The sequence below is a fragment of the Populus euphratica genome, unplaced genomic scaffold (genome assembly GCF_000495115.2).
Source record: "Populus euphratica unplaced genomic scaffold, PopEup_1.0 scaffold3.1, whole genome shotgun sequence".
In the NCBI taxonomy this organism is placed as follows: domain Eukaryota; kingdom Viridiplantae; phylum Streptophyta; class Magnoliopsida; order Malpighiales; family Salicaceae; genus Populus; species Populus euphratica.
This window is the reverse complement of record NW_011499847.1, coordinates 4,371,643-4,387,333: the sequence shown is the minus strand read 5'-3', so window position 1 is coordinate 4,387,333 and position 15,691 is coordinate 4,371,643. Positions and strand designations below refer to the sequence as shown.

The window sequence follows — 15,691 nt, the reverse complement described above, 5'->3', positions numbered from 1 at the left end:
TCCTATCTCCCTTTTGCCCCTGTAGTCCCACTCTTACATGGCTCATGACGTGGCATACCCCTTTCCTTCGCGTAAGGCCACTGCCGACGGGCTTAATTCACCTATATAAAGCCCAGCAAGGCCACCCTCCATTCTCACACTTCAACTCTCAACTTCTTAATTCTACTAATATACCACACCCCATCTCTTTCTCTCTCTAAAATCACATTTTTCCTTCTTCTAAATTACCCTCCTCCTTTTTTCCCCTCCCTCAATGGCTGTTGATGATGCTCTTTCATCACCTCTGGGTCCTCTAGCGTGTGAGAAAGATGCTAAAGCTCTTCAATTCCTCGAGGAAATGACTAGAAATGCTGACTCCGTTCAAGAGGATGTCTTGGCTAAAATCTTGACCCAAAACTCCGAGGTTGAGTACTTAAAACGGTTCAATCTTGATGGTGCAATTGACCGTGATACTTTTAAGTCTAAAATCCCCATGATTAGATACGAGGATCTTCAGCCTGAAATTCAACGAATTGCTAATGGAGATCGCTCTTCCATCTTATCAGCTCACCCCATCTCAGAATTCCTCACTAGGTGAGTTTTATACAACTATATTACTTGTAAACTTTCCTTGTGTACTGTGATTCTTGGCCTAAGTAAGTTTTTGTCTTCTTGATTTTTTATAGTTCGGGGACATCTGCTGGTGAAAGAAAGCTCATGCCAACAATTAAACAAGAGTTGGATCGTCGCCAATTATTGTATAGTTTACTCATGCCAGTAATGAACCTGTAAGTTCCAAAATATATATATATATTTCCAATAAACGCGTTCATGTTAATTATGCGAGCTTCATTTAATTTCAGCTCACATGCATGCGTGATTTTTTTTTATAATATAACTTTTATACTTATAAAAATGCAATTTATTTATGCAACAGTTACGTGCCTGGGTTAGACAAAGGCAAAGGCTTATACTTCTTGTTTGTGAAATCTGAAACAAGAACCCCAGGAGGTCTCTTGGCTCGTCCGGTGCTTACAAGCTATTACAAGAGTGACCACTTCAAGACACGTCCATATGATCCTTACAACGTGTACACAAGCCCGAATGAGGCCATTCTTTGTGCAGATTCATTCCAGAGCATGTACACTCAAATGCTCTGTGGCCTTCTAGAGCGCGAACAAGTGCTCAGGGTCGGTGCAGTCTTTGCCTCCGGCCTCCTCCGTGCTATAAGGTTTCTCCAGCTTCACTGGCGTGAACTTTCTGATGATATCGAGTCAGGAATGCTAAACAAGAAAATCACTGACCCGACGGTCAAAGATTGCATGGTGAATATTCTGAAACCGAACCCAAAGCTCGCAGAGTTTGTCAGGATGGAGTGTGGTAAGGAAAATTGGGAAGGGATCATTACAAGAATTTGGCCTAACACCAAATATCTCGACGTGATCGTCACTGGAGCCATGGCCCAATATATCCCTACCCTTGACTACTACAGTGGTGGCTTACCTAAAGCATGCACCATGTATGCCTCATCAGAATGTTACTTTGGGTTGAACCTCAACCCAATGTGCAAGCCATCAGAAGTTTGCTACACAATCATGCCGAATATGGCGTACTTTGAGTTTTTACCCCACGAGCCTGCTGGGATCAGTCAGGATTCAACTCCAACACTTGTTGATCTTGCTGATGTTGAATTGGGTAAAGAATACGAGCTTGTTATCACAACCTACGCCGGTTTATACAGGTATCGAGTTGGTGACATCCTTCGAGTTACTGGATTCCACAACTCAGCTCCTCAATTCCATTTCGTACGAAGAAAGAATGTATTGCTCAGTATTGACTCAGACAAAACAGATGAGGCCGAGTTACAAAAGGCCGTCGAGAATGCATCGCAACTTCTACGTGAATTCAACACAAGTGTAGTTGAATACACAAGCCATGCCGATACAAAGACGATTCCAGGGCACTATGTGATTTACTGGGAATTATTGGTCAAAGACTCAGCAAACTCTCCTGGTGACGAGGTATTGAACCAATGTTGCCTTGCCATGGAAGAATCTTTGAACTCGGTGTATCGACAAGGTCGAGTCGCAGATAATTCAATTGGACCACTAGAGATACGTGTGGTTAAAAATGGTACATTTGAGGAGCTGATGGATTATGCGATTTCAAGGGGGGCATCCATTAATCAGTATAAGGTACCACGGTGCGTTAATTTTACCCCGATCATGGAGTTGCTTGATTCTAGGGTGGTATCCAAACATTTCAGCCCAGCTTTGCCACGTTGGGCCCCGGAAAGAAGAAGGTGATTTCTTTGGGCGCCTCCTAGCACATTAATTAGTCAAATGGATTCGAATGTAGAATAATAATAGATTACTTATTAATATTAGATTCTTCTTTTTTCTTGGTCTTTCATTCGAGCGAGGAATACATCTGAGAAGCTAGGTGGCTTTTGGGACCAACTGTTAAAGGTTATTTACTGATAAGGACGTTTCAGAGTGAGGTTTTGTATTGTGGTTCACTTAACCTGTGGATAGTATGTAACCTTGACCAAGATGTTTGTCTAGTACATGAAATGTTTCTTTCAGATGTAATGGACCTTGCATGTAGTTTCTTTTTTTCTTTCTGACATGTTTATATCTTTTCCACGTATATTTGTTTGGTCTAAAACATGCTTATGATCATCACTTCAGCGATTGCCGACAGAAACGGATTAATTGAACAGAAGTACAAAATGAAAGCAATTAAGCAAAGACCATAGCATATTTGGTCTTCTTCTAGATATATAACTAGTAGTCCAAATGTTTTAAGCGTCGTCTGCAAGGAAAGAGAAGTGAAAAAAAGAAAAAAGAACTTATTAGTTTGAATTATTACAGCAAGAATTAGATAATCCTAATAACTTAATTTATTATTATGCAAGTCGAATTCTAGTAACAAACCTTCCAAGGGATTAAAAGAAGAACCACATACATTTCCTAAAAAATGAACGAGAAAAGTTGTGTTGTAAGCACATATTCTGAATTTGATAGAAAGTTCAAGGAACCTTGAGCTACAGTAACCTACGATAATCCTCTCATGATTTTTAATTCTACATTTTACTATATATTTTCCCCCTGAAATCTACTACCCAGACTGCCAAGCATTAATTAACTAGACATCGTTTGCCGTAGTTATGCCATATGCCACCAAATCTTGAAAAATATTTGTATGGTGCTAGAGTGCTAGCTATAGTAATATTTCTAGATCTATTGATTACATAATAAATTCATTTAAAAAATACATAAATAAAAATAAAATAACATTCATGATTTACTAAAAATGATATAAATATCTTTCTTATTTGTATTTATTTTTTCTTTAAAATAGATTTAAAAAATAACTAATAACTTTATGAGAATCATAAGATGTCTCCAAGTTTTATTGCCGTAGTTTGGAAAAACAGTGAGAGTATGGACATGTTTTTTAAACCCAGAAAGGTCATGAATTAGAGTTAGTTAAAGCATAAAAAAATGGAACCAGATTAGTGTGCGACTTAATGACTTCGGTGGATTATAATCCGTCATGGGTACAAGTCTAGTTGTACAAGTTTCTCAAAATATACAATTAACATATATATATATATATATATATTTGTTATTGAGTCAATTTCAATCTATTTTTTATTAAAATTTAAAATTTTTCTTGTTTTGAATTAATTTTTTTGATATTTTTAATTTTTTTTGATGTGATAAGATAAAAAATAAATTTTAAAAAATAAAAAAAATTATTTTAATATATTTCTAAATAAAATAATATTTTAAAAAATAACTACCATTCTCTCAAACATTCAAACCCAAACTCTCCGGCAGCTACAATTAGAGCCAAGGTCAAGGTAGAAAAGTCTTGTGTCCCCTTCAGACATTTTTTCGTCTTTTGCTTCGGATAATTTGATATTTTGCTCAGCGGCACAAAGGCAGCTCTTAAAATTCATGACGCAGACTTCAGCCTAACCACGAGTCCGCTCAACTTTTGTCTTTTTTCTTTTCAGTGAATTATCAGGATTGTCTGCAACTAGAATTGTCATGGAAACGATGTGGATGTAAGCTTAGAGCATCAAGAAATCTAGCATTTCGAGGAAACTTAATCACACCACACAAAAATAATTAAACGGATGTTGTTGCACTTTTCTCTGATTACCACACCCACTTTTATGGAATATATATATATATTCTTTCTTTAATTTCAGAGTTTTATCATTTATTCCGCGTGAAGGAAAATGACTTGAACCCTTCAAGAAATTATGAGTCCCATTCTAAACCAAGGCAAGCTAGTTGATATTAGAGATAATATAAAACCATCAATCCCTGATTAAGCTTTACATAACAATTTTTAAACCATATTAATTAATAAACATTTCTAACACCTTGAACTAGAGATTGCATATATTCTTTTTTAATTGAAGATCCATGTTTTCCCAACTATTATGCCGGTTGATAACTACTACTACATTAAATGCCATACAATTCGATCAACCACTTATAAATTTTGTTCTTTCTTCATGTGATGCCTACATATCCTATCGAACTATATGTTGGGACTTTCCTAAGCAGCAGGTGTGGAGGAATTTATTAAGACCCAAGGGCTACATATTAGTCTAATCGGCCGACGTTGAGAACCAGGACCACTGCCTCTACATTTCTGACTTGTTTGTCTAATGGAGTGTTTTTGGGAGATATATTATGTAGGCTTGCCGCTCTTGTGTTATTCCTAGAGCAATTGATCTGGTATGTTAATGTCATGAGCCAACTCATTTTTGTCCAACGTAAGGATTACACAAGGGACCATCCGGCCTCATTAACTGGCCAGCCAACTTTGAAATTACGTATTACCTGCTCCTGTGTGGTCCAATTTTTTGAGCCGAGTTGCTAAAATATTCTTCAACGATCAATTAATTAACCTCTCCCTTCTATCCAATTTCTGACAGTTTTTTAGTGCTCTGGATGGTTCGTGATTTTTCACCAAGGAAAAAAAGTTGGCCCGGGGTAAAGCTTATCACATAATAGTTAGCATGCATTGTAGTTAGTTCTTTAAGAAAAGATGATGAATTATATATGTTTCCTTTCTCTTCTTTTTTCAAATCATGTTCATGATACATTACGAAGTTCGAAGAAAGTTCCGCTACAAAATTCTTGGTCTAGAAATGGGTAGTCAATGGAAGAAAATCTTGCGAAAGACGTGATGGTGGGGGTTTACTTTCATGCTGCTTTCCTTTTGTCATAAAGTCTTTGCGATCAGTGTCTCACACTATTACGAGTTAGATTGTGAATTATGATTGATAGGTTGCTAACCCTACTCCAATAGAAGTCCGAAGAGCATAAGTTTATGTACTTTAATGCTTATAATTAAGAGAAGGGTTTCAGAAAATGCTGGATGATTATCCATTTGGGTAGCTACCACATGAAATTATTGAAGATTTGAATTAGTTAAAACCCAACAAACAACAGTCTCGTTTCAGATGATATGTTTGCCACTAGACAGGCCAAGTCAAAGCATATAGTTTTCAAACTGCTGTCTTGATGGAAGCCACTGAGTTTTGTTATAAGAGGAGACACAAGATCCACTAACAGAACCTTTTCATTTCCCTTTGAAGATTCTGAAATGGGTTATTTGTTGATATATATGTTCTGGTTAGGTAGGATACAATCTTGTTGAATCACTTTACATGTAATAAAATGAAAACTTTCACTTATTGCTAATTAATTTTATTTGATACCAGTAAATATTTCATAATGCAAAAAAAAAAAAAAACAGGTGTTTTTATATAAGATATACATGTAACTCATTAATCTATTCTTAATTATGAGTTGGAGGTAATACTCATCTTTTATGTGTAATCCCTCATGAGTGCAAATCCAATACAAACACCGAGGCCTAGCTTCCTAATAAATTGATACTAGATCGAGTCGAAGGTGTGGCTGGAGACGACTGATATTTGTGGTTAGGCTCCAGTAACTTTGCTGGTTTCCTCTTGATTAATCAAAAGAGCTAAGCTTCAAATTTTGAATACCGCATTCGAAATATTAAATACTTCGGTTAGAACGAGAGTTGTGTTTAAATAGACTAGACTTCCATGTGAGGGGAAGATTTGTTAGGTATACACGTAAGTAGTAATTATACCATCTAGAGAACGAATGTAAGAAGATAAATGCTTATACATAAGAGAAAACCATAACCCCTTAGTCTAGGCTTTTAGGTTGGAGGTGGTGTTCATCCTCATATGTAAGCTCTTATGTGTGCAAGCTCAATGCAGATGCCAAGGCCTATACATCTTCTTGAAGTCAAACAACTCCCTCATAAACTGGTTTTTGAGTCGAAGATTCGGCTCGAAATTAGTGACGATTATGGTTATGATCTCATGGCTTTGTTTTCTTCCTCGTATTTAAACAAAAAAGAAGTAAGCTCCAAGTTCTGGATATAGCAGTTTAATTTTTAAATACTTTCACCAGAGGGAGAGTTGTGAGTGGGAGATTTATGGGTTCACATTTAAGTATTAAAAACCTTGAGGGTAACTTAGTTTTTGATTTGCTCCTGAGTTTGAAATTTTTTAGGATTATTATAGCTTTATTTTGACATTAACTTTAAAATTTATAAAATTAATTGAGTTACGTGTACATTTATCTGGATATTTATGTTAATAATAAAAAAATATTAAAATTTTCATTTTAAAAATAAATAAAAAAGGAGAGATGTTTATATATAATACGTATTCAGAACCAAATATAAATATTGAGGCTGATGCATTTTCTTCGTACATAAACCCTTAACAAATTTAATGATGTTTAAAGAATGAAAATAAAGGAATAAATTAAATAATATTGAAGCTGAACATCTTCCCAGGGAAAGATCTATAGTCCCTCCCATGAAATCTATCATATAGATCGAGCCCTCGAGAACAGTAAAATAAGTTGAACCTTGGTTCATGCTCAAGTTGGTATAATAAGTTGATGCAACGAATCATTCAACTAGCCCTTTTTTCAATCATATTTAAAAAATTATAATCTAAGTCAAAACTAGTTTTAAATTTTGATGAAAATATAAAAATGCCTTCGTATATGAATAACTTAGGTTCCTTTTTTCTATCTTCAAATTCCTAATTCTTAATCTCTACAAATCCCTAACTTCCACTTTCTTGTCTCCTTAACCACCACTCTTCTTGAATCTTGATGGTTTACAGAATCACCACAAGCTACCCACAATTGATGTTGATAGATTAAAAATTATTTTATTTTTAAAGAAAATCATAACAAACTAGCCGCAACAACTCCACGACTGAACCAGACCTAAACCCCCGAGCTCTACAATCAGACCATCACCAGCCAAGCTACTAGAGCCAACAACTTAGCCCAGCGTGTCATGCACCGACGGAGCCAAGTCTCGAGCCAGACTAGCACATCTAGCAATAACCCACCCACACTTAAACCTTACACGCCTGAATCTTGTGAGGTTAATTAGTGGAGACAGACGGGAGGGAGAGGAGAAAAAACAGAACATATATAAATTACAAGGGCACTTTGAATATTAAATTAATTATAATTATAGCAAATTTGTAATATTTTAAAGTTTTTTTCGGGATGGAGTTCATGTGTTTCTGACTTGGTATATATAATAATGGTGTCAACTATACATATGTTAGTATATAGAAGTTTTTAAACATGAAAGAAAACGTGCGATCTGGAATAAATGTAACCAAATTTAATTTAATTTTCCACGGTCCAATCTAATTCATGTGGGCACATGCAAGTCACGTGATCCCAGATTTATAACCCTTTATTATGTTAACATTTTACCTCATCAAAAACTTTCTATAGAAGGAAGGAATAGGCTGGAATCATTTTTTTTTAGCAATTAAACTTATATAACTCGTATATAGAAACTCAAACAGAGATTTTTTTTGACAAAGTAAAGATACGGAATTCATGATTAACATTTAACAATTAAAGGCTGGAATCAATTTTTCAAGGCAATTTTTATCAATAAATTTAGCAGAACAGGCCTGAGCCCAAGTATACAAGCCTTCGAAAAATAGCCGCAGACTATAGCCGTATCTATCTACTTCAGGCTAGTTGGACCCATATATAAAAATAAAACGCAAACTAGCCCACACCTGGCCTTTCTGTATATGAGAGCAAATATTAAAAAAGGAAAGCCCAGCCCATAAAACGGAACATTGGGAAACACACAAAAATTATACCAAAAGCGCACAAGGGCAGGAACGGGAAGCCCTTTTTCCTGCTTTCGCAGCGACGGTGGCCCAGATTTAGAGGCTTCTTCCACCACCCCCGCCACTATCAACCGCTTTTTTCTCTTCCTCCTCTTCGCTCCTAAAAAATTCTCTTCCTCTCTCCGCATCAAAACTCTGCTTTGCTCTCCTGTGCAGAAACTAATACTATAAGCAGCAAAAATAAAAGGCTAAGGTCAGTTCTCTAAACTAAAAATATCTCAGTTTCATTTTTGCATATATTCGTTTTTTATTATCCTTTCCTCCAGAAAACTGTAAAAGAGAAACTAAATTCGCAGAGAAAAGTTGAGGGTTATGGTTTTTGATGCTTTTGTTTTGTTTGAGCTTGAAAGGAATGCAACGTAGAAATGTCGCCCGAGTGAAGTTCCTTAATCGATTTGCATTCTTTTTTGAGCTGTTTGGATGCCAAGAAACTGCAAGAAAACAAAAAAAGAAAAGAGAAGAAAGAAACAACTGGAGTTTTAGATTGATGTTATTTTTAAAAATTTTAGCTTTGCAATCTAATGCTCAAGTTAGCTATATATAGATTAGTTTCTGCCAAGTAAAAATGTGCATAAAAAGAGAGAGTGAGCAGAGGAATATGTTTTCAAGGTCCTATTAGCTTAGTGATAAATAATTGCAAGGGAATGAGGGTAGAGGTTTACGACCACAGAGGCAAATAGTTATTATATTCAAGAATTTATCATTTATTCCTGATAATTGATGCTAGCTAGGTTTGCAGAATTTTAATAACTGGTAAAAAGATGTGTGTTGATGCCAATTGTTGCAAGTTCGCAATTAAGGTTGTGTCTCTAAACTGACTCGTCGTTTACATGTAGATGCATATGTTTTGTAGTGTTTAACTTGTTTAATAGCATTGTATTAGTGAACAGTGAACAATTAACTTAACCGACTGAATGATAATAGTCTTTGTCTTCTTATGGAGATTTGGTTGAATTTCCTTGTGCAAAGACAACGTAACATTTGAAATAACTGTTATGCCTTGATTGTCTAGTCATTATATAAATCACAACCTTGCCTTGTCCATGCTCTGCTTGTTTGGGCTGCTTTGTTGAGATAGGATTACTACCTCTCTCCAAGAAATTTCCTGATGTTTGATGTTTGCTGCAAGTGTATGGAGTATAGATAGTAGAACAACATCCATGCTATTTGTAGTGACTCGGATTTTTTCTTGTCACAGTAGTTTTGTGGGAAGACCCTTCTAATACAAGGTTCAATTGTGAATTCTAGAGAGCTGTTATATTTTACTTATAGCATATGTCTGAGGCTGAGAACATGGGTGTTTCTCCATCACAAGTTAGTTCTCAAACTAAAAGTTACTCATGCCCTGCACAAACTAAACTGGAAAATACTCATGAATTTACTGCTGAATACAACTGTGGTGGATATTCGAAAGAGAAACATAAGCTTGAGTCTGAAATCATACAAACTGAAGCCGGAGATAGCAGTACTGCAGTTCTCCAATCTGGTGCTGGGGAAACTGTGGAACCATCTACTGAAGATGTAACAAACAATTCTTTTACTGATTTGGATCCACCTCCCGAAGATGCCAGGGTTGCTACTTTTGATGAAAGTTCAAGACCTATACTAACTGCTATAGATCAGAAACTTGAGCCAGGTGCTATAAGTGTGAATGCTGCATGTACGCATGGTGAATCATCAAAAGCAACTGACTCTGGTATTCTACAGGATGAACCTGGAAATACCAGTGCTGCATCATCAAGCTGCATTGCTAATGAAACCTCACAAGCATCACTTGAAAATCTAGCCAATAATTCTTGTACTGAAGATGTGGGTCCGCCGCATGGAGATGCAAGCAAGGGTAACCAGATTGATAAAAGTTCATACCCTCAACAAACTATATCTGGACATACACTTGAGTTACTTTCTGACAGAGCTTGTTGTGAACCATCAGAAGAAAGACAGAAGCCTGGATCTGAACTGTCAGAAAATGAATCAACGGGAATTGACACTGAATTATATTGTGGCATTGCTATCAAGAATTCAGAGCCGCTTACTCAACTTGTGACCAAGAGTTCTCCTATCAAACATGTAGGCTTGCTTCCTGGTGACAGCATCATCATTCCTGCAAATGAACAAACAAGACCAACTCATGATGATGAGGACAAAGGCCCAGATCATGAACATTTGGAAACACCATCTAGAGTTGCGATTGGTATTACTAGACGCGGTAGACCTAGTGGTAAGAGTGCTTCAAGATTGTCAAGGAAGATATATATGTTAAGATCTTTGAGAAGTAGTGATAGAGTTCTCCGGTCAAGATCACAAGTGAAACCTAAAGCTCCTGAATCAAGTAATAATTCAGGTAATGTTAATTCCACTGGTGATAAAAAAGGGAAAAGAAGGAAAAAGAGAAGAGGAAAGAATATTGTGGCTGATGAATATTCCAAAATCAGGGCACATCTTAGGTACTTATTGAATAGGATGAGCTATGAGCAAAGCTTGATCACTGCTTATTCCGGGGAAGGCTGGAAAGGACTTAGGTGTGTACTATTCTACCACAAAGTTTTTCTGTAGCCTTTTCTTGTGTTTTTTTTTTAATGACCTTTTAAATTTTGTTCTCTTAATGTTTTTGTTTTGATTTTTTCACATTTTTTTTTTTAGTATGGAAAGTTGCATCCAAATTTATGTGCTGACTATCCCCCTAGGACTCCTTGCATTTGGAAGAGGCCAACATCAGAGAAAAAAAAAAAATATAGAACAAGAATCTTTTTAGCCACACTTGCAAAGAATTAAAAGTTATTTACATTGGATAAAATTTTGATTCTTGTCTTTGAACCAGATGATCATTAGTGTCAATTGTGTCCATTATGAAAACTGCTATACAAATGAGCAGTGGGATCAATAAAGGATGCTGGTTTAATTTTTTTGAAACAAGGGATTTAAGATGATGTTAGTTCAGCTTTCAGTGTTATTGCCAAGTAATAACCCTCTTCTCCAGTGCATCTCTCTCCCTCCTCGTGTGATCTGAGCCCATCCTTTTCCTTTAAAAACTTCCATTGCTTATAATATCATGTATGTGGCAAAATATCTCAATATCTTTGTCAAGGAGGCTAGTTTGATGAACTAGAGAATTGTTTTTGCTTGGTATGATTATGAGAAATAGAAGGAAACCCTGTTGTTTTAAGATGAAATCCAGTTTGACCTGCCCTTTAAAATGATTTGATTTCAAGCTCTTTTTTATACTGTGTAGCGATCTTTTCTCCACTGGAGAGTTTATCTTTTTTTCTTTGACACGTGTAACTTTCCAGCCTAGAAAAGTTAAAGCCCGAGAAGGAGTTGCAGCGAGCCACATCTGAAATTACCAGACGCAAAGTGAAAATAAGGGATTTATTTCAACATATTGATTATCTGTGCAGCGAAGGAAGGTTCCCATCATCTTTATTTGATTCTGAAGGACAGATTGACAGTGAGGATGTAGGATTTGTTTTTGTCATATTCTCTTGTTAACAAGCTTCTTATTTCCATGATTTTTGCTGTTTAGGACGGTTCTTCTAACAGTGAATATCTCTTGGAGTGTAATTGCTTAGACAATTCATTTGTGGCAGATATTCTGTGCAAAATGTGGGTCCAAAGATTTGAATGCTGATAATGATATTATACTATGTGATGGTGCTTGTGACAGAGGATTTCATCAGTTCTGTTTGATACCACCATTATTAAGAGAAGACAGTAATGCTCTATCCACTTGTTTCATGGCACTGAGTTGAATAATTGTTCCTGAGTTACTTCTCTGGTCATTTATACTTTCCTGATTGCATGTTTTCATTTCTCCTTTAGTTCCTCCTGATGATGAGGGCTGGTTATGCCCTGGATGTGATTGCAAAGTTGACTGCATTGACTTGCTTAACGATTCTCAAGGAACAAATATATCTATCAGTGATAGCTGGGAGGTAATCATGCAGTCCCCAGCCTTAATATTTGTTAATTACAGACTTGTGTTCATTCCTTATTGTACTCCTATCTGATGTGCAGAAAGTTTTCCCTGAGGCTGCCGCCACAGTGTCTGGACAAAAACTGGATCATAACTTTGGACCATCTTCTGATGATTCTGATGATAATGATTATGATCCTGATGGTCCAGATATTGATAAGAAGAGTCAGGAGGAGGAATCGAGCTCTGACGAATCTGACTTCACTTCTGCATCTGATGAATTCAAGGCTCCCCCTGATGGCAAAGAGTACTTGGGGCTCTCTTCTGATGATTCAGAGGATGATGACTATGATCCTGATGCTCCAGTTCTTGAGGAGAAGCTGAAGCAGGAAAGTTCAAGCTCTGATTTTACATCAGATTCTGAGGATCTTTCTGCCACTATTAATAGTGATGGGTTGCCTTTAGAAGATGAATGCCACATGCCTATTGAAACTCGTGGAGTTTCTAATGGGAGGAAATCTAAATTTGATGGAAAGAAGATGCAGTCTTTAAACAGCGAGCTTTTATCCATGCTAGAACCAGATCTGTGCCGAGATGAGTCAGCAACTGTTTCTGGAAAAAGAAATGTTGACAGATTGGACTACAAGAAGCTCTATGATGTGAGTGCCTCTGATCTTACAATATTTGAAACAGCTTTTCTATCATATAGTCTTGGCACTATTTTAGTGGCTGTTTAACACACTTATATTCCAAGCATGATCCTGTAATTAGAGTCATCTCCTGATCTTTTGTTTCAAATGGGTGTTTTGCCTGCTTTTTGTTGAGAAGTGAAGGAATTGTGATTCTTACCATAAAAATTAAATTATTTTAACCTGACTACTATTTGTTCCTCTTTTACAGAGAAGCGCACCAATTATAGAGAACAAGGAATTATTGATAGATGTCATGTACTATACACATTCTCATGGAATTAGAATATATATCAAAGCATAACTTTGGACTCTTTTCAACATGCTAATGCCAAATACTTATGATTGTTGGAAGCAAATATAATAGTAATGCTTCCATATGAATGTGGTGCCCTTACATATGTATAGAAAATAGTTGTGCTACATTTTAGATAACACTATATCCATTACATTCCTCTGCAAATATTTTTCCTAAAGCAATAAAGACAGCCTCTCAAGCAAAAATATTTTCAGAATTATTTAACATTAAATTTTGTCCACCTTCTGTCTTCATAGAGGTTTAAACTTAGTTTCAAATATGCAGATTTTATTCTTGATATGGTCCAACTTTTTAATCATATGATCTTTTCTTTCAATAGTTTAATTTCGTGTTTCTGCACTCTGTGAAGGAAACGTATGGAAACATTTCTACTTCAAGTGATGATGATTATACTGATACTGTTGGGCCAAGGAAGAGGAGGAAAAATGCTGGAGATGTTGCTACAGTGACAGCAAACGGAGATGCCTCTGTTACCGAGAATGGAATGAATAGCAAGAATATGAACCAGGAATTAAAGGAGAACAAACGTAATCCTGAGAGAGGAACTTGCCATAACTCGAGCTTTCAGGAAACAAATGTTTCCCCAGCTAAATCATATGTTGGTGCATCTCTATCTGGTTCTAGTGGTAAAAGCGTTAGGCCCTCTGCTTATAAAAAACTTGGAGAAGCTGTAACTCAGGTATGTTTTTGTGAGTTATTTGTTTCATATGTTCAACAGTACTAATAACCCATCATTTCTTAATTGAGTTGAGTATACCATGCCATCATTCTATATTATATCCTTTTTCATTAAGGTGCAGGGTCTTATTGAAAATATACAATATGGTTTTTTTTTTCCTTTTTTAGAACGAGAACAATATAAATAATCTTTTTTTTCCCCTTTAGTCCTCAGTGTTTCATATTATTCTTTAACCTTTCAGTCACTTTTCAAACGTCTCACTGAATGAATGCTGGTCTGTGTTTAGTTGGCATTTTTCTTAGGCCTCAAAGTTTGCTTTAACAAATTTACACTTATGCATGCAAGCTTCAGCCATGATCCACTTACATTAGAAACTTTTTTAGTACTTCTTAAAGAGTGCTTGTGCAAAATCATCCTTGTCTTGCTTTCGACCTACAAAAGCTGCTTATTTAGTTTTCGAAGAAAGAGAAATATCAGAGATTGATATGGAGAGAACCATTATCTATTTTGCAATTCACAAGATGTTTTTGGGAATCATGGTGTTACGCTATTATCATTGTTCTATAATATATTTTTTGTTCCCCCCCTCCTCTCTCTGATACACGCACACAAAGAGTTGTAGAGGAGGTAAAGTTGTTTTGATCATTTTTGAATGCAGAGACTGTACAGTTACTTCAAGGAAAATCAGTATCCAGACCGAGCTGCAAAAGCAAGCTTGGCAGAAGAGCTAGGAATTACTTTTGAGCAGGTCATACAAATGGGAAACTGTTTCATTCATTCTAAAATTTACTCTTATGGGTTAAAGATAAGAGAGCATAGTTTCATGCTTTTCTTACCTAGAAGTTGTCTTATGCAGGTTAACAAGTGGTTTGTGAATGCCCGTTGGAGCTTCAACCATTCATCATCTACAGGTGCAAGTAAAGCTGAAAGTGCTTCTGGAAAAGGTAGCTGTGATGGCCAAGTGAGGGATAGTGAATTGAAGAACCGAAAGAGCAATAAACAAAAAACTAACACCCCGAAATCTGGGAGATAATGTGAAGTAGATTATTGAACATCTTTTATGGAAACAAGAATGGAGAAAGCAGTTCATTTACCCAAAGCTCTTTAGATTCAGGTTCGTTCGACAAGAAGGAAAGATTTTGGTTGGGAAATCAATTTTATTCTATGCTTCTTGTAGACGAACTGACCATTAACCTTCTGCAAGATCAAGATGTTAGGAGATGATGATATGCTGGTTTTATTGTGAAGGATTAACTCTGCCATGAAGGTGACCAATGACGCCACTGCTGTACTGTAATTGGTGATGTGCTCGCTGCTCCAGTTTTCCTTTTTAAGTAAGTTGCCTTTTTTTAAAAAAATTAAACTCCATTCACAAGGATTCTTGCACCCAAAAAAAAAAAAAAAGTTGAGCGAGTCCAGCTCATCATCAATTCCTTTATTTTTAAATTTGTATTGAGCATTAAAATTTGTTCACGACGTTAAATCTGTAAGCCACGAATTTATGAACAATTGCTTTACTTGTAGTATGATTTTTGCGTGCTTGAGCATGCAATTTGGCATGCAAAATGACGGTCAGCCTAAAACGTAGAGAGGCAACATTCTGGAAAAGGCGTGTGGCCATTAACAGAAAATCAGTGGACTTTCATTTCATCAACTGGGGAAACGAAGGTATTTTGACTGTTGTCTTTGATCCAGTTGAAGAATGCTCTGCAGCATGCCATAACTTGCAAAACGTGAAGCTTGACCTGGCAGCTGTGTACGCCCATATAATAATAATAATAATAATAATAATAGAGTGGGAGTAAGATTGCAAGCCATCCAATCAGATGATCACTATGAGAGTTATTAGTGGTTT

At 36.2% G+C, this 15,691-nt stretch overlaps 2 protein-coding genes across 5 annotated transcripts; both read left to right on the top strand.

The window, feature by feature from the left end:
• The first annotated feature begins 128 nt into the window (after positions 1 to 128).
• On the top strand, positions 129 to 2,623 carry LOC105108744 (probable indole-3-acetic acid-amido synthetase GH3.1). Its single transcript, XM_011003182.1, has 3 exons — positions 129 to 573; positions 666 to 767; positions 917 to 2,623. The coding sequence occupies exons 1-3, from the start codon at positions 254 to 256 to the stop codon at positions 2,283 to 2,285; spliced, it is 1,791 nt and encodes a 596-aa protein (XP_011001484.1). The 5' UTR covers positions 129 to 253; the 3' UTR covers positions 2,286 to 2,623.
• A 5,605-nt stretch (positions 2,624 to 8,228) lies between these two features.
• On the top strand, positions 8,229 to 15,427 carry LOC105108682 (homeobox protein HAT3.1-like). Of its 4 annotated transcripts, XR_839106.1 has the most exons (10): positions 8,229 to 8,429; positions 9,435 to 10,758; positions 11,527 to 11,692; positions 11,824 to 11,947; positions 12,056 to 12,168; positions 12,251 to 12,808; positions 13,507 to 13,836; positions 14,495 to 14,584; positions 14,693 to 14,950; positions 15,085 to 15,427. XR_839106.1 is itself a non-coding variant. In XM_011003103.1 (9 exons), the coding sequence occupies exons 2-9, from the start codon at positions 9,512 to 9,514 to the stop codon at positions 14,867 to 14,869; spliced, it is 2,805 nt and encodes a 934-aa protein (XP_011001405.1). In that variant the 5' UTR covers positions 8,229 to 8,429; positions 9,485 to 9,511; the 3' UTR covers positions 14,870 to 15,427. The 4 variants fall into 4 exon arrangements, 3 of the variants coding, with proteins under 3 accessions (XP_011001405.1, XP_011001400.1, XP_011001393.1); XM_011003103.1 differs by having other exon boundaries at positions 9,485 to 10,758; positions 14,693 to 15,427; XM_011003098.1 differs by having other exon boundaries at positions 9,438 to 10,758; positions 14,693 to 15,427.
• Positions 15,428 to 15,691: the final 264 nt, after the last annotated feature.

What these genes read in the sequence shown, in the direction of transcription:
- LOC105108744 (XM_011003182.1), top strand. Translation starts at nt 254, where the DNA reads ATGGCTGTTGATGATGCTCTTTCATCACCTCTGGGTCCTCTAGCGTGT. An exon ending in ATCTCAGAATTCCTCACTAG is followed by an intron (nt 574 to 665) that starts GTGAGTTTTATA and finishes GATTTTTTATAG; the next exon opens with TTCGGGGACATCTGCTGGTG. An exon ending in CTCATGCCAGTAATGAACCT is followed by an intron (nt 768 to 916) that starts GTAAGTTCCAAA and finishes TTTATGCAACAG; the next exon opens with TTACGTGCCTGGGTTAGACA.
- LOC105108682 (XM_011003103.1), top strand. Translation starts at nt 9,512, where the DNA reads ATGTCTGAGGCTGAGAACATGGGTGTTTCTCCATCACAAGTTAGTTCT. An exon ending in GACAGATTGACAGTGAGGAT is followed by an intron (nt 11,693 to 11,823) that starts GTAGGATTTGTT and finishes CATTTGTGGCAG; the next exon opens with ATATTCTGTGCAAAATGTGG. An exon ending in ACTACAAGAAGCTCTATGAT is followed by an intron (nt 12,809 to 13,506) that starts GTGAGTGCCTCT and finishes CACTCTGTGAAG; the next exon opens with GAAACGTATGGAAACATTTC.